Here is a 22,623-nt window from a genome sequence, read left to right on the forward strand (position 1 = left end):
ACATATTATACAGAAGTCAAATTATTAGCACGGGGAATCTGATTTCTGAGAAAACTTTTAATAGAAGCCAAAATAGCAAATAATGCTTCTGACCAAATTATCTTCTCTCAAAAAGTATGTTTCTTCACAAATGTTGAAACTTCATTGTTGTTCTTTATTAAAAACAAAAATATGATCTTATACAATCAGCTTTACAAAATCAAACAAAAACGTGTATGTATGTGCTTTTTCCTGGGGCAACATGAGATTCTTTGTATAGGCATATCAAACACCCCACATCAACGCCATTGATAGCTACCAGCAAACAATGGATTTCAGAAAACAGTATGTTAAAGTACTCAAGACATTGCACTCTTTGTTAGAAGAGAAACTTTTTCAATTGTATTTCACTGTCTAGGAGCCTGTATTCTCAAGATTTGGAAAATAAGTTGACCCAGGGTTTCATTATTTTGGGTCTGCATGGATCTGATTAAAAAGCCCTGCTGTGGGCCAGGCTCAGTGGCTTATGCCTGTGGTCCCAGCACTTTGGGAGGCTGAGGCAGGCAGATCACAAGGCCAAGAGTTCGAGACCAGCCTGACCAACATGGTGAAACCCTGTCTCCACTAAGAATACAAATGTTGCTGGGCGTGGTGGCTCACGCCTGTAATCCGAGCACTTTGGAAGCTGAGGCGGGCGGATCACCTTAGGTCGGGAGTTCAAGACCAGCCTGACCAACATGGTGAAACTCCGTATTAATACAAAAATTACCAGGCATGGTGGTGTGTGCCTGTAATCCCAGCTACTCAGGAGGCTGAGGCAAGAGAATCGCTTGAATCCAGGAGGCAGAGGTTGGAGTGAGCCAAGATCATGCCACTGCACTCCAGCCTGGGCAACAGAGCAAGACTCCATCTCGGGAAAGAAAAAAAAAGCCCTGCTGTTGACCTTCAGCCAGACTGCCCTTTATCTTAGTCAACTCATTTGAAAGATAAAGAAGTAGAATTATATGACTGTATTTCTGAGATCTCTTTCCAGTTGCACCTTCTCTTAATCTTTTATACAGTTTGAATATCTTTTATCCAAAATGCTTGAGACCAGAAATATTTCAGAGTTTTTATTTTTTCAGAATTTGGAATATTTACATGTACTACATAATGAGATATCTTGGGGGTGGGATCTAAGTCAAAATACAAAATTTGTTTGTTTTACATATATACCCTCTAACATAGCCTGATATTACTTTAATACAATACTTTTCATAATTTTGTACATAAAACAAAGTTTGTGTACGATAAACCATCAGAAAGCAAAGGCATCACTGTGAACCCCCACTGGGTTCGTCTCGCCCACTGCCCAGGTGAAGGTGACTTACCAAGATGGGAATTGCAATAGAGAAAGAGTTTAATTCACACAGAGCTGGCTAAGCTGGAGACTGGCGCTTTATTACTTAAGTCACTCTCCCCCAAAATCCGGAGGCTCGGGTTTTTCAAGGATAATCTAGGGGAAGGTGGGGACTAGGGAATGGGTGCTGCTGATTGAATGGGGTGCAGTCATAGGCATGTGATAAATGGTTCCTGTATGTGCCGAGTCGGCTTCTGGGTGGGTCCACAGGACCAGCTAGAGATCTGAATGGACCCATCAGAAGTGCAGAAGCCTGAAAAGACATCACAAAAGGCCAGTCTTAGGTTCTGCAATGGTGATGTTATCTGCAGGGGTAATTGGGGAAGTTGCAAATCTTGTGGCTAATTTATTAGTCCAACAAAGGCAGTCCAATACCCAGACAGTAAGAGGGTTTGTTTTGGGAAAGAACTGTTACCATCTTTGTTTTAAAGTTAAACTATAAACTAAGTTTCTCCCAAAGTTAGTTCTGCCTATGCCCAGAAATGAACAAGTGCAGTTTAGACTTTAGTAGTTAGATGGAGTCAGTCAGGTCAGATCCCTTAAACTGTCAGTTTTCTCATTGTTAATTTTTTTTGCAAAGGCAGTTTCATCACTGTCTCATGTTGGTGCTCAGAAAGTTTTGGATGTTAGGGCGTTTTGGATTAGGGATGCTTAGCTTGTAATGTATGACACTTAATGTGTAAGTATTTTGCTGTCTAAATACTTGTAAATACCTGCAAAAGCAAGGAGGGCCTGGACAAAAGTGAGCCTCCCTAGGTGCCACTGTATCTGCAACACCGAGAAGACTGTTTGCAGTAGGTACCAAATAAGTACCTGGATGAACCAGTAAATAAATGAAGAAAAGGAACTAGCACTGAGTAGCACATGGAGGTCATTCTTTGAGGCTACCTAGATATCCTTTTCTGTTATGAAGACAGAAAAGAGTTGCTTTGCAATTAGGAATTTCTAAGTGACTTAATCACTTCAGAACATGAGTGATTTGAAAACAGTGTGACTAGAGTTCATAAAACCTTTAAATTATTAAGGCTGAAAGGAACCTAGGACATCCTTGAATACTTTCATATCCCTGTTGGGGAAATCCAGGTGCCAGATGTTATAAGTATTTAAGTTAAAAACTGGTTAAAAACTGACTAGGCATAGGTTAAGGCACAGGTCACTTAGCAAGACCCCAAAACCCCACTAAGAATATTTAGTGGCTCTTCTGAGAAATGATATGTATAATCCAACATCCCTCAGCACTTTAAGTACTCATTGTTGAATCTACATATTTTTTAATAGAAAGCAAAAATTCATCAGTCTCATCACCAAACTAATTGTGCCATAGCACTCTCATAATTTGATGAATTCATCTGTCAGTATCTGTCTCTATCTCTGTCCCTCTCTGTCTCTGTCTCTGTCTCTGTCTCTGTCTCTCTCTCTCTCTCTCTCTCTCTCTCTCTCTCTCTCTCTCTCTCTGTCTTGTTTGCTCACTGGCTCTCCTTCTGCCTCTACATACATATCCACTATGTGCAATTCTGCAAACCTCTGTTTTCCCACAAGTCCAGGACATCATTTACGTCAACATGTAAGATCCACACTCATGTTTTTAGTGGTCACAGAATATTCATATTGAGACATAGAGTTTCTCTTTTTTTGCTATTATAAGCAAAGCTGAAGTGAGCTTATTTTCACGTGTATATTTCATTCCTAGTTGATTGTTTCCTTGAGATAAATTTCTAGAAGTAGCGCCGCTGGGTTAGAGAATGAGTGCATTCATATCGTCTTATCTGCCCGTTGAATGGCAATAAAGTAACAGTCCATATCCTACTTTACTAAAATAATAAAGTATATACATAACCTTATATGAAAGATACAGGCCCCATACAGAAATTACTTTAATAATGGCAGCTCAGATCAGTTGAAAGGTTCACCATTTTAAGGAGTTATTTTAAAAGGCAAGCATTGCCTCCTTACTGTATTTATTTTGGAAGAACGTAATGCCTTCTGTATGGGGCTCTTAAGGAAGCCTAGCTACAGCTTGAAGTGGGAGCCCACCTTGTAGCCGAGACCAGAATATGATAGCAAAGAAGTTTGCTGTGTGCATGCCACTTCATGAATGCTTTCAAATAATTCTTGGCAAGATTTGCTGCTGATACCTATGCAGGTGGTAGCCTTTAATGCATGTCAGACTTTCAAGAGTAGCTTGTCCCAGGGGCTATATTTATGGCAAATCATGGTTCTCTCCATGAGAATTAAAGCACATGGTTTTCTTTCCTTCTAGAAAAGCCTACTGCACTGCACACAGACATGGGGCACATGGGGCATGGAACTACCACCCTTTCCTATCACCATTTCTAGTCCAAATATGGCAATCTCTCTGCTCAGCCCTTTGAGAAAGTAATTTTGCCAGGAACTCTTTTTTTTTTTTTTTTTTTTTTTTGAGACAGAGTCCTGCTCTGTTGCCCAGGCTGGAGTGCAATGGTGCAATCTTGGCTCACTGCAACCTCTGCTGGGTTTTAAGCAATTCTCTTGCCTCAGCCTCCCAAGTAACTGGGATTATAGGCAACCACCACAGCAACTGGCAAATTTGTGTGTGTGTGTGTCTAATTTTAGAGGAGACGGGGTTTCTCCATGTTGGCCAGGTTGGTCTCGAACTCCTGACCTCAGGTGACCTGCCCACCTTGGCCTCCCGAAGTGCTGGGATTACAGGCGTGAGCCACCACGCTTGGCCCCCAAGAACTCTTATTTAGTCTGCACTTTTGCACAGAGCTGTCTGGTAGTGCCGTAGCCATGACTGGAAAGGCCATGGCACCCAGGATCTCCTGGCCGCTCCCTGTGGCCCCAGCCCTGTGTGGACGTGTGATGTGAGAACTGTTACAGAGTAACCTTCTTCTGCCCTTCTTTATGATACCGCCCGCAGTCCTTTCTTTAAAATACCTACTTGTGCTGTAATTTCAACTTTGCCTTTTGCCTTTTGCCTATCTGCATGCAAGAAAGCCATTCTGATGGTTCAGTAAGCACCTGCTGAGGCTGGCTCCCCACAGATCCGGCTCGGGGTGCTGGTGGGGACAGCCCATCCTCTGCCGTGTGCTATGATCCCAGCTGGAGCTGCTGCACAGCCAGAGGGAGCCGCCTCAGTCACACTCCAGCAGACAGGTGCAAATGGACTGATGCAGACAGAAAGAAAGCAAATCACACCTCAAGATTTATTTTCTTTGTAGCAACACCCGCCGGGCAGCAGAGGTCTGGATGGATGAATACAAAAATTTCTATTATGCAGCAGTGCCTTCCGCCAGAAACGTTCCTTATGGAAAGTAAGTGGCAGCCCTGCCTTCTCACACTTACTGGGGATTCTTAGGGTGTGGGAGTGGGAGGTAAGGGGCTACCATCAGGTTTGAGGACAGCTACCCAGGTGCCAAGGCAGGAAGGGGTTGTCGGCACAGAGTCATGGACAATCCACACCACACCACCTGCTCCAACCCTGTTCTCCTCAGCAGATTTTCAAGTTTGATGTAGAAAGCCCATCTATTCCTAAAATTTATAAAGGAAACTTATTTCTCTCTTCTCTAGTATTCAGAGCAGACTGGAGCTTAGGAAGAAACTTAGCTGCAAGCCTTTCAAATGGTACCTTGAAAATGTCTATCCAGAGTTAAGGTAAGTACCCAGGGATCTGGGGTTTCACTTTATAAGGGCTTAGAAGCCAGGAAGGCCAGAGAAGCAGCAGAGGAGAAATGGAGGTTGCACAGCAGCCATGAGGCTGGGTGCCTGGCCCAGTGAGAGCCTGTGGTCTCACCCCGTGGTGTGGACCTGAGGATCTGCTCCCTGCGTCGGCCTGCTGCTCTCTGTCCTGCAGAGCTGCCCTCCCATGCTTCAGAGTCGCAGAGGCAATCCGGGCTTCACTTTATTTTTGGCTTGTTCCCCACTGGTAAGGTGTTGGGCTGGGTGACCCAGAGGACTAGTGTCTGACAGGCTCTTCGAGTGACTGGGAGCGATCCCCAGCCTCCACAAGTGTGTGCTCTCTGCGCCCAACCCCCCAAGGCCGAGTGCCTTCACCCGCCTCTGATCTGCAGCGCTCACCCTTGCTTCTCCTGTGGGCCAGCAGGTAACGGCCCCAGCTAGGCTTGGAGCACGGGGACCTGACCACGTGCCTCCCTCCTCCCAGCTAGGTTAATCACATGTGAAACAGGAGTAATAATGCCACTGCCCTGCGTTCCTCGGAGGATTCATGACAAAAATACTTTTCTGAGCATTATTTCCACAACCAGCCTCTTGTTTTAAGCGAATACGAGCTCCCCTTCCAGAGGGACCCGCTGATAACCTCGTGAGAAGACCTATAGATCCACTGGGGTGGTGGAGCCATCTGCACTTCATCTTAAAGGGACTGTCAGGCAGGTCGTGCCTTAATGTGGCACGTTCCTTATTCCAATTTACAGCAGCTCACATATCTCCAGCTCGGTGCCTGCGCACGCAAGGCTTGCTGTCATTATCTTTCCGCTAACGACTCCTTCCCAGCCCTTGTCACGGAGATTTGTTGGACAGTTAGGTAATGCGGGCTCTCTGCGTCGCTCCTGTTTGCTCACTTAGCTCTTTGGAACTGTTTCCTCTGCTTTTCAAGTAACATGTGAGGCGCAAGTGGCCCATGCCCCCCAGGAGGAAAACAGGAGAGATCCCAACATCCTCCCTCGGATCCCTGCCGCACAGCACAGCTTTTGCTGGGGATTAAGAGCACCGTGGTCACCGGTGGGAGACCACTGGTCGTCGTCTCTCCACCAGCCAAAGAGGGGCTTCACTTCAGTGGATTTTAGCCCAACCATGGCACTCACTTCGCTTTTTCAGTCACAGTTAACTGAAAAGGCAGTGAGCTTGGCAGACAAGAGTTCCAAATAGAGTAACATTAAGTGCAGTTTCTCACATGGTTCGTAGTGATGCAGGGCCCTGCACCCACTGAAGACCACATCTCGGGCACTGAGCATCATCCCAGCTGGCAAAGCTGCTTCGCCTGCCTGTGTGGGGTGAGGGAGACACCAGCCTCGTGTTTTGTATCTGTACTATCACCGCTATTTACTGAGTGCTTCCTACGAGCCAGGCACGAGGCCACATGCTTTACACGAAATGTTTTACATAACACTTGTTGCAGACCTGGGTAGCCGGTACCATACCAAAGGGCAAATCAGGCTTCAGAGAAATTTAGTCTTGCCTGAAAGATCACACAGCCAGCACCTGGCAGAGGCGGACTGAGGTTCGGATCCGGTTCTGAAGCACATTGTTCTTCCCGTGACTGTGGCTTTGTTCACGTCAGGCTACGTGACAAGTCCATTCACCTTTCCTATCTTTACTGGATAAAGGTCACATCCTAAGAGTATTGGAAAGTTCAAGGCAACAGGATCTGACCACATTGATTTTCTAAATGACTTCCAGTAGGACTAACATTGAAGAGTACCAGGAGCTTTTCCTTCCTTTCAAAAAAAAAAAAAAATGTCCTGATACAGAATATAAAGAATACATCCCCAGCATACAGTCTTAAAGTCTTGGAAGTCTGGAGCCTGGAAGAAATGCTGTGTCCCTGACCTACACTGCCTATGGTGGGAAGGGGCACGATGCCTGGTCACTGGGCCATTCTCTCCTTCCTGCCACCCATCGTGAAGCCACAGAGCAAAGGGATTGGTGGACGGTAGCTGGTGGTCATGTGCATTTAAGCAGGTGATTCTCACGTTGTTTTTCAGGGTTCCAGACCATCAGGATATAGCTTTTGGGGCCTTGCAGCAGGGAACTAACTGCCTCGACACTTTGGGACACTTTGCTGATGGTGTGGTTGGAGTTTATGAATGTCACAATGCTGGGGGAAACCAGGTATGTGCATGGGGAAGCCAGGTCACCTGCAGGCCCAGAAAGAGCAGGAGTCAGGGGTCCTGAGATTAGTCGTCCCAGCTGCCCCCTTTCTTCTGGGCTGGGTGATGTCTGTGAGGAAGCGCCTGGCTCCTGCTGGCCACAGCCTCTTTGGCAGCCAGCCCCAGGGCCAGATAGGATGTCACACACTTTGACTGATGCATCAGGCTTGTCATCAGCTTTGGACCAGGCTCTCTGCTGCAGTGGCAGGAGTGCGCTGGTCACAGTTGCTGTTGCAGGGTCTTGGTCTTCTTCCTGCCAGCTCTGTCCTCTCGGCCATGTTCACTTGCCCACAAAGCACCCATTCTGCATCTGCATCTGGCCCCAGAATATGATGTCTGCACCTGCCTGGTGTCCCTCTTTAACAGTTTCTCAACTGTGGGCACTAAGGCGGCTGCTAGTGGTAGCCCCTGCCTGTTAGATAATAATAGCTTAAGATGGAAGATATTCAGTATTAGTTACTTCAGTTGGACACATACACACCTTTTTTAAAGGCATTAAAACCCACTACCCTCTTCCATCATCACAAAGGAGAGACAAAATGAAGGCTTGTTGGGCCCAGCTGAGACTTCTGATTCTAAAAACAGTTTTCCCATGAGATAATAATAGGGATTGGATAAAATGTGAGCTTCATGCACAAAAGGGCTTGGGTGATTCTGTATACTCTTACCCCTTCCTGAAAACTTGCCTGGCACCAAGAAAGCCTGCAGTTTTTAAAAGGGCACTTTAACTCTGTGTATGTATCCTAAATGTATTGATTCCATAACTTTCCTTAACTGAAAGTATTTTTGAAAGCGGGCATGTACCTTTGTGTAAAGCTGGGTGCTCCTCCCACGTGAGTGTCCAGGCAGAACGCAATCCCCAAATACCTTGACTCCTTTAGTCACTTGGTGATGTGGTTTTAGTAGTTATTTGCAATGGCCTGGACATCCTAAATTAGAAAAGACAGGGGAACCTGCCTGCCTAGGGCTTGACTGAGCCAGTCCCCATCCAGCAGAGGGCATGGGGCAAGTAGCCAGGGCCTGCCCCAGGTTCCCCTAAATCTCCAGCCCCAGCCCTCTTAAATAGAAGATACTTGGCTTTGATGAGTTAGAAAATAAGAGCAAGCCTCATATTCTCATGTGGTTTTGGTGGAGTTGATCCTGCATTCTCTGTATCAGTGTCAGCAGTCTCCATGATTTGGAATAGTTCAATGTAATACTGTGTTTGGGTAAGAGTCGATGGGTAAGGTTTGCCAATAGGTGTGAGTGTGCTTCCAGTAAGTGCCTGTGCACGTCACACACACACACACACACACACACACACGAAACAGTACATATCTCGTCACATTCTCACATACCAGCTGTCTTCTCATGATGCCCGGGTTCATTCCCCTTCTCTTATGCACACACACCTAGACTCAGGTGCTGCTGCTTTTTTCTTTTTCTCTGTTACTCAGATACAGAGCTTGTTTTGTTCTCTGTTTCATGTACATGACTTCATATCATTGGTCTCTGTCCTTTTGGCAAATATTGATGGAGGGTCTTCTACTTGGCGGTACTGTTTTGCTGGAGAAAGGGATTAGAAGGCAAACAAAGCAATGCCTTGCCTTCAAGAAACACAGTTTAGCGGAGGAGCCACTGTGGGTTATGAAACAGAGGCCACAGAGGCACTCACCTCTGTGCTGTCCAGGGGCTGTGCCTCCTGCTATTCTGGCTGCCCTCGCCTCCATGTTTAATTGCTGGGCTGATCCCTCTGCCACGTGGCGGGACTGCATGCCATTCCCAGGCTCCCAGGCCCTGGCCTCTGTGTGTAGCCTCTGGTCTGGAGAACACTCCCTGGGGAGCAGGCTTCAGGTGTGGGCACACACACAAGCCAGCCTTTGGCTGTAGCCTGATGGACCAGTTGTAGGTATTTCACACTGTAGCAAGTGGACCCCCATGGGTACTCGTCCCGGCCCAGCCAATGTCAGGAGTCACCTGGAGTGAGGAACCCATACAGAGGGAGGGAAGAATGAAGAGAGTAGAAGGTGACGCTGGTGAAAGGAGGAGGAACCAGTTAGTATTGGGTGAGCGGGCAGAGATGTAAGGGAAGGTGCCATCCCCACCGTGTCCATGCCTCTGTGCCCTTGTAGCTCTTCCATCCAAGACCCTGTCATTAACTGTGTTCTTAGTCACTGCTGGGAAGCAGGGGGCGCAGGGGACTCACTCAGAGGCCATGCAGGGTGCCACGCAGCGCTGCTGTGGTTCCCATTGTGGTCCAGGTATGATTGGAGGAGGCGTCTCCTGGGCTGTGTTCCTTCTACATTGATCACAGTGCATTTCTTTCCACGGTTTGGGCTTCATTTTTGAGGTGTGGAAAGCAGTGAGCATAGGGAGAGATGTTTTATGTATTTCCATGTAGAACCATAGTGAAAGTCCACCGAAATGCCCTCAGAAAAGCAGAGTTTGTGAGGAAAGGGGAAATGATGGGTCTCATTCTCAGTAAGCTCAGTTTCATCTAAGCCAGAAAGATGGTGCTTCAGGGCTTGGTCACACAGCATTAATGCAGATTTCACCAAATGCAGAAATGTGGATAATTCATGTGGGGCTGGGCGAAGCTTTCCTCTGGTCTGTGGATGACAGAACAGAGCAGGTGCCCGCCCAGGTTCCGTACTGTCTGGGTGTGGGGCCTTTAGTGATTCCTGGCTGGCCTCACCATCATGTTTAATTGCTGGAGTTTCCTCTGTCACTCTGCAGTGTTCTGATGATTCAGGGAAGGTTGGAGAGGTCAGTCCTTTCTGTGTCAGCACCTCTGCTGGAAAGCCACACGCCTTATGCTGCAGCACATTCAACAGAAGTGTGTGTCCAGGCCCCGCACGAGGGAGTTGGTCATCAGAGTCTCTAGCCCCATCGTCATCCCCCTTGTGTCAGCCTCTGTGACTGGCTCGCCCCCTCAGCGTTGCCCCTTAATTACTGCACAGCTAGTAACACCAGACGGAGTCCAGGCCCTGTGGAGGCAGCAGGTCTGCGGGAACCAGACTTCACCCGTGCAGCTGCTGCCTGTGACTGCCCTCACCTGCCCCCAGGAGGACGGCCTGTGTCCCGCCTTCAGGCTGTGGCCCTTGCCCTCCCCCCCGCCCGCCGCCGATCCTGCGCAGTAGAGGGGCTCAAGGATTCCTCTCTGCACAGTCGGGGTGCTGAGCAGAGGCACAGTGCTGAGGGCAGCCTCTTGACACAGAGTCCCCGCTCCTCACCTCTGGGCGGACTTCAGGGTTCAGCGAAGGGCTGCACCAAGGAATCAACAAGATCGGATGTGCGGGGCGCTTCTCCCACTCCGCTTGTGCTTCTCCTTTTTGCTGTCGTGCAGCCATTACTGTTCTCACACACAGTAATAAGTGTGAGTTCATAATATTTAAGAAATAAATATCTCTCTTCCTTTCCAGCAATAAGTGCCAACTCTCTGCCCACTCTCAGTCCCCCTCTGATGGCTGCATGCTGGGATTTACAGAGAACTTTTTTTTTTTTTGAGATGGCGTTTTGCTGTCACCCAGGCTGTAGTGCAGTGGTGCAGTTTCAGCTCACTGCTACCTCCACCTCCGGGTTCAAGCGATTCTCCTGCCTCAGCCTCCCAAGTAGCAGCGATTACAGGCACGCGCCACCACACGTGGCTAATTTTTTAATTTTTAGTAGAGACGGGGTTTCACTGTGTTGGCCAGGCTGATCTCAAACTCCTGACCTCAAGTGATCCGCCTGCCTTGACCTCCCAAAGTGCTGGGGTAACAGGCATGAGCCACCACACCTGGCCTGCCCAGAGAACTTTTGCAAAATGCTGATGCCAGGTGCTATGCCCAGAGAGCCTGATCTAATTTGTCTAGGGTCAGAAGGCACCAGATCTTTAAGAGCTACCAAGTGATTCTAAATGAGGATTTGGCCTGGTGCAGTGGCACACACCTGTAGTTTCAGCACTTTAGAAGGTCAAGGTAGGAGGATTACTTGAGGCCAGGAGTTCAAGACTGGGCTGGACAACATAGGGAGCCTCTGTCTCTACAAAAAAAAATAGCCAGGTGTGATGGCCTGTGCCAGTAGTCCAGGCTACTCAGGAGGCCGAGATAGGAGGATTGCTAAAGCCCAAGAGTTCAAGGCTGTCGTGAACCATGATTGCACCACTGCACTCCAGCCTGAACAGCAGAGTGAGACCGTGTTTCTAAAATAATATCAAATAAATTAGGCCAGTCGTGGTGGCTCTCCCCTGTAATCCCAGCACTTTGGGTGGCCAAGGCAGGTGACTCACACAATCCAGAATTCGAGACCAGCCTGGACAAGAGGGTAAAACCTCATCTCTGCTAAAATCCAAAAATTAGCTGGACATGGTGGCGGGTGCCTATAATCCCAGCTACTCAGGAGGCTGAGGCAGAATTGCTCGAACCCGGGAGGCGGAGGTTGCAATGAGCCAAGATCACGCCACTGTGCTCCAGCCAGGGCAAGAGTGTGAGACTCCATCTCAAATAAATAAATAAAAATTTATAAAGATAAATCAGGAGGTGAGGAGCAAGGGTTTTCTAGTGGAAAGGTGGCCACATCAGCAGATGCAATGTGACGTGAGACGGCATGATGACATGATGCACATTGCACACTCAGCTGGGAGTGCCTTCTCCCTGGGCCCGCCTGGGCTACGGTCTAATCAGTGCTCGCCCACAGAACCATGTGCTACGATGGGGCTGCTCTAGATCTGCCATTCAGTATATCAGTCGCATTGTGCCAGCTGGGCACTTGAAGTATGACTAGTGTGAATTAAAAGTTTCATTTCATTTCATTCTGATAAATCTAAATGTAAATGGCCCCGTGTGCCCTGTGGCTAGCCCATTAGACAGTGCGGCTCAGATGTTCCAGCTCGCAAACCCACTGTGCATGAGTCCCCCCTGAACTGACAGAAAGGGATGCTTTTTTGCATAGTGTGTGACACGGATGAGAAATGAAAGGGTAATAATATTTCCCAACTGAAAATAAGGCCCGGTGCTTTGGAAGAGTGAGGTTTGTTATCTGGTTTCCGGCTGAGCCTTGGCAGACACACAGGAAATGAGAAAATTAATGGCCGTGCCTTTTAAGAGTGGCAGCTCAAAAAAGCATTTCTTAAATATTTATGAACTTTATTTTACAAATTCAGATAATTGAAATGCAGCAGCAGAACAAAACGGCAACTAGTTCTGTTGTTTGCCCAGCTGAATTAGCGTTTCTGCAGTCCTGCCCAAAGTCTGCTTTACAGTCATTAGGCACACAGCAGCAAGGAGGTTGTAGAAACAATCAAACGTGCTCTTTAACTGGGTGTCAGCAGAGCCTCCAGCCTCCACCAACACCTGCTGCCAAGGACAGTCTGGAACCCTTCTCCATACCAGCCTCGTCCCCTCGCTCAGGTATCCTCTTCATCATGAGTGGGCGTCTCTGTGTGCCATAGTTTCACATGTCCTGGTGGTGTCCCTGGCACCTGTGAGTGAGTGCAGGGATGGAACGATGTGCTTCTTCCTGGCCCTCTCCATCCTGAGCACCATCTGCACACGGGAAACACACACGGCTTCCTCTCTGTACTCCACACCTCCAATACTTCTGTGACCCAGTGAATAGGAAAAAACAGACTGCTTCTCCTCCTTTATACTCACACAAAACTTCTCACATCTGACACCAGCTGTGTGAGCTTTTCCCCCAACACCAAATAGTTCTCCAATTCTCGAATCCTCTGCAGACACTAACTGTCCTACACGTCAATTCCGTTCTGACACTGTCTACCCAGAGTTAGCACAGACCCCATGGGTTAAGGGCTTCATCCCACAAGATGCTCCCACTTCAGATGCCAGTCACAAGTCCAGGTTGTCACCTGTGCTGCTGTCTGACTAAATCAGGGCTGCCACCACCTTGCCTTGGGTTCATTCATTTGCAAAAACAGTTCATAGAACTCAGGGAAACAGTTTACTTACTGTTTTACCTGTTTATTATGAAAGACTACAAGCCAGGAGGAGCCAGATGGAAGGGATACGTAGCACACGGTGTGGGGGTGGGTGCCGGAGCATCCATGCCCTCTCCAGGTGTTGGCACCCACATCCTGGAGTGCAGGGACTTGGACAGAGGCCTCTTCATGTGGGCATGATCTCCAGCTCCTTTCCCCTTCCAGAGGATGGGGTGGCAGGGGACTGAGAGTTCCAAGCTTCTCATCGTGGCCTGGTCTTTCTGGTGACCAGCCCCATCCAGGAGCCCATTAGAGTCACCTCATTAGAACAAAAGACACTCCCATCACCCGAGAAATTCCAAGGGATTAGGAGCCATCTGTCTGGAACCGGGGTCAAAGACCAAACACTGGAATGAAAGATGCTCCTGAAACCCCTGTGGCTCAGGAAATGACAAGGGTTTTGGGAACCTTGTATTTGTGCCAGAAACGGGGGCAAAGACCAAATAATTATTTTTACGATGTCACACTGTCCTAGTGTATGGGTGATATGGAGTGCCTGTGGGTGGAAGAGCCGGCTGGAACCCACCCGTGTGGAAAGCATCATAAAATGTTGGCGTTCAACTCGGGGTTGGGTGGCCTTCCCTAGAGAACACAGCTGGCAGGGGTGGTGGATCAGGGCTCCCTGCACTCCATGTTTGGGATGCTGTGGTGCACAGGCCAAGCAGGTGCTTCTACTCTAGGACTCCTCAGAGCCTTTAACAGACTGTGAATTTCCAAGAAATAAACGCAGCGCAAAGTCTGTTTCCCAAATTTATTTGACCTAGAATCCGTTTTTCATAGAATTCCTCACCGAGTAGAATGTGAGGAACACTAATTAAAAGGTGAGAAAATGGAAGCCTTGGGAAGTGAGCAGGCTTGCCCAAGTCTCCCCCCTATTAGGGGAGGAGGAAGTCCAGACAGGTGAAGGTCACTTCTCCTAGACTGGCGTCTGTGCCTCTGTTTCCCCTCTGCTGATGTTGAGAGCTGGAGATGGTGCATTCCACCAGGAGACAGAGTCTTGGTCTGTCCCCCAGGCTGGAATGCAGTGGCACAGTCACGGCTCACTGCAGCCTCGGACTCACAGGTTCAAGCGATCCTTCCACCGCAGCCTCCCACGTAGCTGGGACCACAGAAGTGCACTGCCACACCTGGCCAACTTATTTTTTATTTTGAGTACAAATGAGACCTCTCTGTGTTGCCTAGGCTGATCTCGAACTCCTGGCCTTACGCAGTTCTCCCGCCTTGGCCCCCAAAGTGCAGGGATTATAGGCCTGAGCCACCGTACCCAGCTGAATCTTCAGCTTTTAATGTTCTTCTGATGACGGACTATTTGTTCCAACACGATGTAGATACTAGACAGTGAGGCTTTCTTAAAGACTATTTGTTCCTTTCCTTACCTCTCTTTCCAAGAGTTGGAAAAAGAAAAAGTATCCTTCATAGCACATAATAGTGCCTGAGGTTACAGAGATATTTGTGTGTCTTTCATTTTCCCCACTAGAAAGTGAACCCGGCCCTGTGAGAGCGCCTGTTTCATGCAGGTGTGCAGCAGGTGGTCATGGGACAGACCGATGGAAAGAGACGGAGGGAGAGAGGGGAGGCCCCTGCAGCATGCCAGGGCTTGGGGTGGAAGGGGAAGGAAGTGGATAATGAGTCCGTGTGGAGTTTTAAACTGGAAGGGACCTGGCTGCCTCTGGATATTAAGGGGCATTCATCCCTTTGAGTGGGGCAACTGGAGAGTGCTGGTAGAAGCTTCACCTTCCCATCCCTGCCGTGGCCCACCTAGAACAGGCTCCAGCCTCCTCTGCCACCTGGGACCGTACCCACCCCTTCTCTGTTTTGTCTTGTTTAGTATCCAAAACGGTTGTTTGCTCACCCTGTGGCAGCCCTTGACTTGTGTGTGTGTGTATATACATATATGTGTGTATTTCTGTTTTTAACATCATGGGCATGTTATTTAAACACTCTGTAGCCCAGTTTTCTCATCTATAAAATGAGAAGTATAATAGCCCTCATGGAGCTGTTGTATAAAGGGCTTAAAATAATGCTTGGCACATGGCACCCAATTAAATATAGCTATAGTGTGTGTGAAGAACTTCATAGATCTATTCCTCCAGTTTTCAGAGAGCTTCATGAGCATCCGTAGATCAATTAGTGTTCACTTAGGAGGCTATACATGATACATTTTGCTTAAATACGCAATGTGTTATTTACTACAGTCCACATTCATCTATGCTGTTTGCAGGCCACACCTGCATGAGGCCAGAGTCATTCCAAATAGTGTGGGTGGACCAGGTGCCCTGACTGGCCACCTGGTGTATAACCAAGCTTGTGCTGCAGTTTTTACAGCTCACATTGAATTACAGAAAAATGAACAAGGCAGTCTAACTTGCATTTGGGGCTAAAATAGTTAAAAGTTTCATCTTAGTTACTAAGGTCCTCAAAGGACTTGTGAACGTCACTCAGCCAACTTACTGCTCAGTTGTGAGGTTCTCCCACGTCTCCGGTGTTATAAATTTGCCCTTAGGCAGAAAGTAATTCTTTCGTTCTCAGTTGGCTCAGGGATTGTGAATCTAAGCTCCGATGCGTGACCCTTTTCCTTCTGGAGCCCTCGTCAGTGCCACTTCGTTCCTTTCACAGCCCTGTGCGGACCGTGCCCCTGACTTCTGTTTTTTGTTCCAGGAATGGGCCTTGACAAAGGAGAAGTCGGTGAAGCACATGGATTTGTGCCTTACTGTGGTGGACCGGGCACCAGGCTCTCTTATAAAGCTACAGGGCTGCCGAGAAAATGACAGCAGACAGGTACGGCATGCAGGCACCCGTGGGTGCCCGTGATTAACCCAGACTGGGGGCAGCCACATCCTGCGCCCTTTTGCTCTGCGCTGCCTCTTGAAGCATCCTTCTTTGCGAATACTTATGTGTTCATTTGCATCACTGTGAATAATATCTAGCTGCCCTATTGGACTTAAGCCACAGACCTAACGTTGCTTATTTCTGATTATATTCTCATTCTCCTCCCCATGCCACTGAATATTTTAAAGAGAAATTAGATACTTTTGTTTATTCATCAAATACTTTCTATTTAAATTTACAAAAATTCTAAATGATTAATGTTCAAATGAATAGTACTTGATACACACGTAATGCAAGTGTGTGTGTATGTGTATATATGTGTGTGTATCTACATATACACACCACATATACACATATATACATACACACCATATATACGTGCGTGCACACACACACACACACACACACACAGTTTCTTTAAACATTTCAAAATAGACTTTGTACCTGCCTTGTAAGTGGATTTTCTCTGACATATTCCCTTGTGGCAGCTTGTAGGTGTATCCTTTGTCAAGGCATGGGGTGATAGGTAGTGTCAGGAACAGCAATGCAAACACAAAAGGCCTTCCTAGCATGCCCATACTTGGAGTGTCTGCCCCTGTTCTGTAAGAAGAGCCCCTCCTTAGTGATAGATGGGATGTAGGGAAATTTGAGGCACAGAGCCTACTGGAGCCAAGAGCCTAAGCCAGCTTCTAGTCCAATCCTAATTTCACAGCACGGAAAGCTGAGGCTCAGAAAGTCATTGCCTCCACCCTGGAGTCATCTGGGAAGACCAAGGCCAAAACCGGGTCTCCTTTTCAGACCCCAGTTGTCAGGGAGATGCTTGCAGAGGGCCCTCTTTCACCTGTCTGTCTCCAAACCCCTGTGCCCAGCTCTGGGTGCTCCTCCTTCCCTGCTCTGCAGAGTCCCAGCCTGTTTTGGCAGCAGGAGCCCCCCTCTAGGGCTCTGCTCATAATCCACATCTCCAAATGTCCATCTGTGTTGATGACTTGATGCCAAAATGTGTAAGAGAGTGTCTCTTAAGCCAGAGAAGGCTGCCTTTGCTTGGACCCAACCACGTAGAATTCAGCAAGGCTTGCATTTGCTGAGCCAAGTATCGGGTGATCGCCAGACACATTCCTCTGGGATGTAATGGAGCAGAGATGTCTTTGGATGTAATGGAGTGATAAAGTGATAACTTTAGTTGAAACCTTTTCTAAAAACAAATAGTTGCTTCAATATTGCTTGATTTCAAGAATTGATAGGTGTTCCTGCTTCAGTCCCAGTTTTTGGGAACCATAACTGACATGGCTTAGGACCTTCATGAAGCATGAAAAGACATATAATCAGTTTTTCTGGATGCATGGCGTGTATAAATGGGGATCTGTTAGGTTTTAGACCCCAAGACTTGGTCTATTATAGAGGATGTAGGGGCTGTTTCAGTAGAGTCTAGCTGTCTCGAAAATCTGCTCTGCACCCCCCACCAGCCCACAATCCCATCAGACAGACAGTATCAGAGCCCAGGAGGCCACCTTTGTGAGATGAAGCTGGGGTTTGGTTATTGTTTTTCTGAGGTTCCTCATTTAGCTGATGCTTTGACACATGACAGGCAGAGTCCCTCCAGTGGCCAGAATCAGATTCTGTTCATTCCGCATTCTTTGTTAAGAAGATTCCTGGCCGCTCAGAATGACAGGGTATCCTCAGTACACAGTTTACATGACAATGGAGAAAAACAGCATGAGGGGTGATTGACAGCAACAAGGGAGCTGGAAATGAAAGAGGAAATGATGGGCACTTAGCGAAAGCCTCCCCTGGCTCCTCTGATGGCACTGCCTTTCCCTGTTGGTAAGAACCCCAGGTGAGCAGGTGGACGAAAGTAAGGAAGGCAGGGTCCAGGTGACAGCATCCTTGTGGTGTTTCGCGAAGGTCGGTCCCGAGCACTGGGCTCCTCTGCTTGCACTGACTCCTCCCTGCTTCACTCATTGGCCCCTCAAGAGGAGGCTCATTAGCAAATTTTATCTTGGAGCTGAACTGGCTTGCTAGTTGGAATATTTGGTTTCCAAGCACACCCGTGTGTTCATATGATGCACACATTTGCAGAGTCAAAGGGGAAAGGGAGGCAAGGAATAAGAAAATTTAATTCTGCAGTATAAAAAGGATTTGAAAAAAAATACTTAGGTGAAGGAACTTGAGTGCACACAGTATAAAAAATTAATTAGAACCACAGACTTCATTATTTGAAATGAGAGCTTTGGGGAAGAAAAAAAGTTACATTTTGTTTTTTAAGAACAAACATTAAAAAGATTTTTTAATGGGGATTTTTCTTTTTCTTTCTTTTTTTCTTTTTTTTAAGGGGCAGGATCTCACTCTGTTGCTTAAGGCTGTAGTGCAGGGGTGTGACTGACCACAGCTCACTGCAGCCCCAAACTCCTGTGCTCAAGCGATCCTCCCGCCTCAGCCTGCAAGGAGCTAGGACAGCAGGCATGCACCACCATGCCCTGCTAAGTTTTAAAAAAAAATGTTTGTAGAGATAGGTTCTTGCCGTGTTGCCCAGGCTGGTCTTGAACTCCTGGCTTCCAGTGATCTTCCTGCCTTGGCCTCCTGAATTGCCGGGATTACTGGTATGAGCCATTGCACTCACGCTGAAAGGGGTATTTGTGTTACTTCCTAAACAGGGTGAGGGCTCCTCAGATTTCCTTCAGGCTGGGTTGTGCGCTTTGGTTTCTGGCTTGGTTGGTACGTAACGGATGGGTTGGTTGAGTTTGGTGGTCAGCTTGATTTGAGCATTAGTAAAGAGGCATCGTACCCTATACTTTACAAGGGACATGTTCAGAACTCAGCAAACGCTGGCCCCTGCCGTACAGAGCACCAGGGGACTCAAGGGTAGCAGAGGCAAGTTTGTCGTCTCCACCAAGGAGCTTGCACACCAGTAGAGAGCAGACCGTATAGAAATAGGCTCCTCAACGCTCTGTTGTGTTCAAACAAGCATCTCTTTTCCTGTCATTTGGCCTGACACGGTTCCTCTGTCTCCCCAGAGCAGAAAGCCCTAAGTGGGAGCATGGAGGTGCCCAGACCAAGTCCTCCAGGCAGGCTGCTTTCCAACAGCCAGGGGAGGAGCTGGCTCTGCCTGGTGTGGCTCCCTTCTTGGGGTGAAACATCACTGGATCAAGCTTTCTTACAAAGGAATGCAAATTCCCCTACATCAAATCCTTGTGTTAATGACGCAGGGGTGGGTGCCCTGAGCACTGAGGATCAGAGGAGGGGACACCCACAGAAAGGATGGGGCAGGAGAGGTTCTGAATGTTGAACCAAGGCAGAGACTACATTTCCTTCCTGGGCCCCCGGCAGCACGTGTGGCCAGTTTCCTGTGGGGCTGTTGCAAGTTCCCCATCCCTTTAGATGAGAGGCTGGGAAAAAAGTGTTTCTATCTGTGAGTTTCTAATGCAGCCAGAAGACCCTGAATTCACACGGATCTGTTTGTACTCCTTGGCTCGTGCCCACCCTCTGAGGTCTTCCCCTGTGTCTTGCAGAAATGGGAACAGATCGAGGGCAACTCCAAGCTGAGGCACTTGGGCAGCAACCTGTGCCTGGACAGCCGCACGGCCAAGAGCGGGGGCCTGAGTGTGGAGGTGTGTGGCCCCGCCCTCTCGCAGCAGTGGAAGTTCTCGCTCAACCTGCAGCAGTAGGAGGGCCCGGGAAGCCCTGCTGTCCTGTCTCCTGCACCGTCAGGTGGAGTTTGGTGATCACATTATTGATTATGTTTCTTAAACTTTCCGCGAAACTAATATACCTCAGTATTCCATCATGGTCTGAAAGTCGAACTTCGGCAAGGCACGGATGACTGCGCAGACGCAGCCACGAGAAGCGAGAGCTGCCCTCCTCCTCCTCTAGGTGCAGCCCAGCGGGCCCCCTTCCCCAGGTCAGGGCGCCCCTCTTCCTTCCAGCCTTCACCTCTGCCGGCTCTGCAGCTGAGTGACACCCAGCAACGACCGGTCGGGGAGTGGTAGAAGCAGCCGAATGGACAGGTGCGTGCTGAGTACGGGGCAGGAGGAGGGGCCCACGTGCCCGGGGGAGCCAGGAGAACTCTTGAAATCATTTTCGATCCCATCGAAATCACGTCTGGTTTCCACAAAGCTGAGTCGTGTCACGTGGCAGGTTTACGTCGATAGCCCCTGTCTCTGCTCCTCCGCTCCCAAGTGTCTTCCTGGCCCAACTCCCTTCCACCTGATGTACTTGCTATATCTGAGGATGACGTTTTCTATGGTGGGACACTAAATATAAAGCTATATAAAGAAAGAATGTACGGTCAGTTCCCTATGGTTTCTGTAAGTCATCATCATCTTGTAAATTCCCCACAAAGCTGTTCACAGCCACCGGGAGGAGGGGCCGGAGCCCAGTGGGGCCAGGTTCTCATGGAGGGAGGAGGTGGCCTCCTTTGTCCCCTGGAACCCGGTCAGCCAGTTGGTGCTACTGCCGTGGCCAGCTGGCAGGCTTCCTCCAGACCACTGGCCTCGGCCCCGGCATCCCTGTTGGGTGTCAGTCAGCCTGGGAGTCACTTCTGTGCATCAGAACCCGCTTTGCGTGCTGGGGGTATCTGTGAACCTGGAGGGCTTACTTATTTTGACAGATATCACTTTGGGTCTTTTTACATTAAATTTCTTTTCTTTACAGAATGTTAAAAAAACACCCCACAGCTCCCAAGGTGAGCCAGTGATACTGCTGCGCCCCTGGCAACAGGGCAGACCGATGACACCAGGCAGCTGTCACATGATAGCATTGGCCTCATTGTGATCTGAGCCCCTGCACACTGGGCCTTCAGAATTAATGGCCAGCAGTGGCAGGGAGGAGCCTCTCAACTGGGCACAGGCCTGGCTCACAGCCCCACGCACCTGCAGCCTGGGGAGCTCCAGCCAGGCAGCGAGTCCTGCCCTGCCTACAGCCCCTCCCATGCCCCACCTGGCCAAGGTGATGCTTCAGGGGGCATTGGGTAAAGAATTAGAAAGGGTCAGAACCAAACAATACCTGCTCATTTACATTGAGGATTCCTAGCAGGAGAAAGGAGCCTTAGGGTCCTGTTAAACCACAGACAGTTATGAACTGAAAGTCATAACAGGGAGAGGTGCCTGGTGCCTGCCTGGGTGCTCAGGAAAGTTCCTTGTCACCCCTGCTTCCTCCTTCACTCCCGACTGCCTTCCCCAGCACCACACACAGGTGCTCAGCCTCAAAGAGGCTGGCACAGCCTGGCTGTCTGAGGCACCAACACGCACACCTGCACGCCCCTCGGAGGGACAGCAGTGGCCTTGGAGTTAGGAGCAGCCCTGGGAGATTCTGCCGGTGCCATGCTCCTCCCTGTGTCTTGTAGGAAAGGGGTGACTGTGTGTCTTCATCCCCCGCGGGAGCCCCATGGGTGTGCACTGTACGACAGCGGCCCCAGGGTGGAAGCCTGGCTAGGGGGCTGCCGTGTAGGTCTTCCTTCCCCCCATCCCCTGCCATGTAACCAGATGTGTTCTGAGTGGGCAGTGAGGCCCCACGCCGGAGTGACTCTGTACTCTTCTTTCACGGCGGGCTCTTGAAGGAGCCTGAGGAAACTTCCTTAGGTACCCGTGCAGGGCTGTGGAAGGCAGGGCAGGGAGGTACCCGTGCAGTGCTGTGGAAGACAGGGCAGGGAGGTACCCATGTAGCCCTGTGGAAGGCAGGGCAGGGAGGTACCCGTGCAGCGCTGTGGAAGGCAGGGCAGGGAGGTACCCGTGCAGGGCTGTGGAAGGCAGGGCAGGGAGGTACCCGTGCAGGGCTGTGGAAGGCAGGGCAGGGAGGTACCCGTGCAGCGCTGTGGAAGGCAGGGCAGGGAGGTACCCGGGCAGGGAGGTACCCGTGCAGGGCTGTGGAAGGCAGGGCAGGGAGGTACCCGTGCAGCGCTGTGGAAGGCAGGGCAGGGAGGTACCCGTGCAGGGCTGTGGAAGGCAGGGCAGGGAGGTACCCGTGCAGGGCTGTGGAAGGCAGGGCAGGGCAGAGCGTGCTCAGCCCCAGCACCCAGGTCCTTTTGTCAGACCCTGTCACCTGCAATTACTACTACTGTTAGGAAGAAAAACATTGATGTAAAAGAATCTGGCTGGTTTTTAAATCAGGTTTTTTGATGAATCCTTTGCCCCCACACCTCCACCCCGCCCGCACCCCCAGGTCCTCGCAACCTTCGTACCATTGGGATGTGTCTACCCAGGCCCTTGTGTGGCCGTGCCTTGGGGGCAGCGTCATGTCCCTGAGCTGGGGGGCAGCTTTGGACGGTGCAGGCATCACGAGCAGGGGTGGGTTGGGGAGGGGTCCTTTGCGGTGAGCTATGTTTACATGACACAGTGTGCCAAAGTGACTTACTGTGGTTGCGTTATTTTTTAGTCATCGGGACTGTCCCACCCTCCCACTCCTGTTTTTAAAACTCACAATTCTTTCCTAAGAGCCCTTCGAGCAAAGCGTGCCGAAGTTAGTTGTCTTCTCTGTGGTGGTCCTTTCTTATGTCTTCATAAAAGCTCAAATGATGGTATCTGTGAGTATGTTTTGCAAATTCAAAATATAGTTTGGTAATTTTTTTTTCCAGTTGATTTTTAAAAAGAACTGCTGTACAG

General features: G+C 49.2%; 1 protein-coding gene across 3 annotated transcripts in view; it reads left to right on the forward strand.

Moving 5' to 3' along the window:
• GALNT2 (polypeptide N-acetylgalactosaminyltransferase 2) overlaps positions 1 to 22,307 on the forward strand; it is a 213,996-nt gene extending 191,689 nt beyond the window's left edge. For all 3 annotated transcript variants that reach the window (XM_021677187.2, XM_012459853.2, XM_064383580.1), the window contains exons 12-16: positions 4,579 to 4,671; positions 4,928 to 5,011; positions 7,081 to 7,207; positions 15,860 to 15,979; positions 19,537 to 22,307. In XM_021677187.2, coding sequence (XP_021532862.1) covers positions 4,579 to 4,671; positions 4,928 to 5,011; positions 7,081 to 7,207; positions 15,860 to 15,979; positions 19,537 to 19,692 — 580 coding nt within the window. In that variant the 3' untranslated portion in view covers positions 19,693 to 22,307. The remainder of the gene's footprint in view (positions 1 to 4,578; positions 4,672 to 4,927; positions 5,012 to 7,080; positions 7,208 to 15,859; positions 15,980 to 19,536) is intronic.
• The last annotated feature ends 316 nt before the right edge of the window (positions 22,308 to 22,623 follow it).

Source organism: Aotus nancymaae, unplaced genomic scaffold (assembly GCF_030222135.1).
Source record: "Aotus nancymaae isolate 86718 unplaced genomic scaffold, 86718_ANA_hifiasm-v0.15.2.pri h1tg000032l_0, whole genome shotgun sequence".
Classification (NCBI taxonomy): domain Eukaryota; kingdom Metazoa; phylum Chordata; class Mammalia; order Primates; family Aotidae; genus Aotus; species Aotus nancymaae.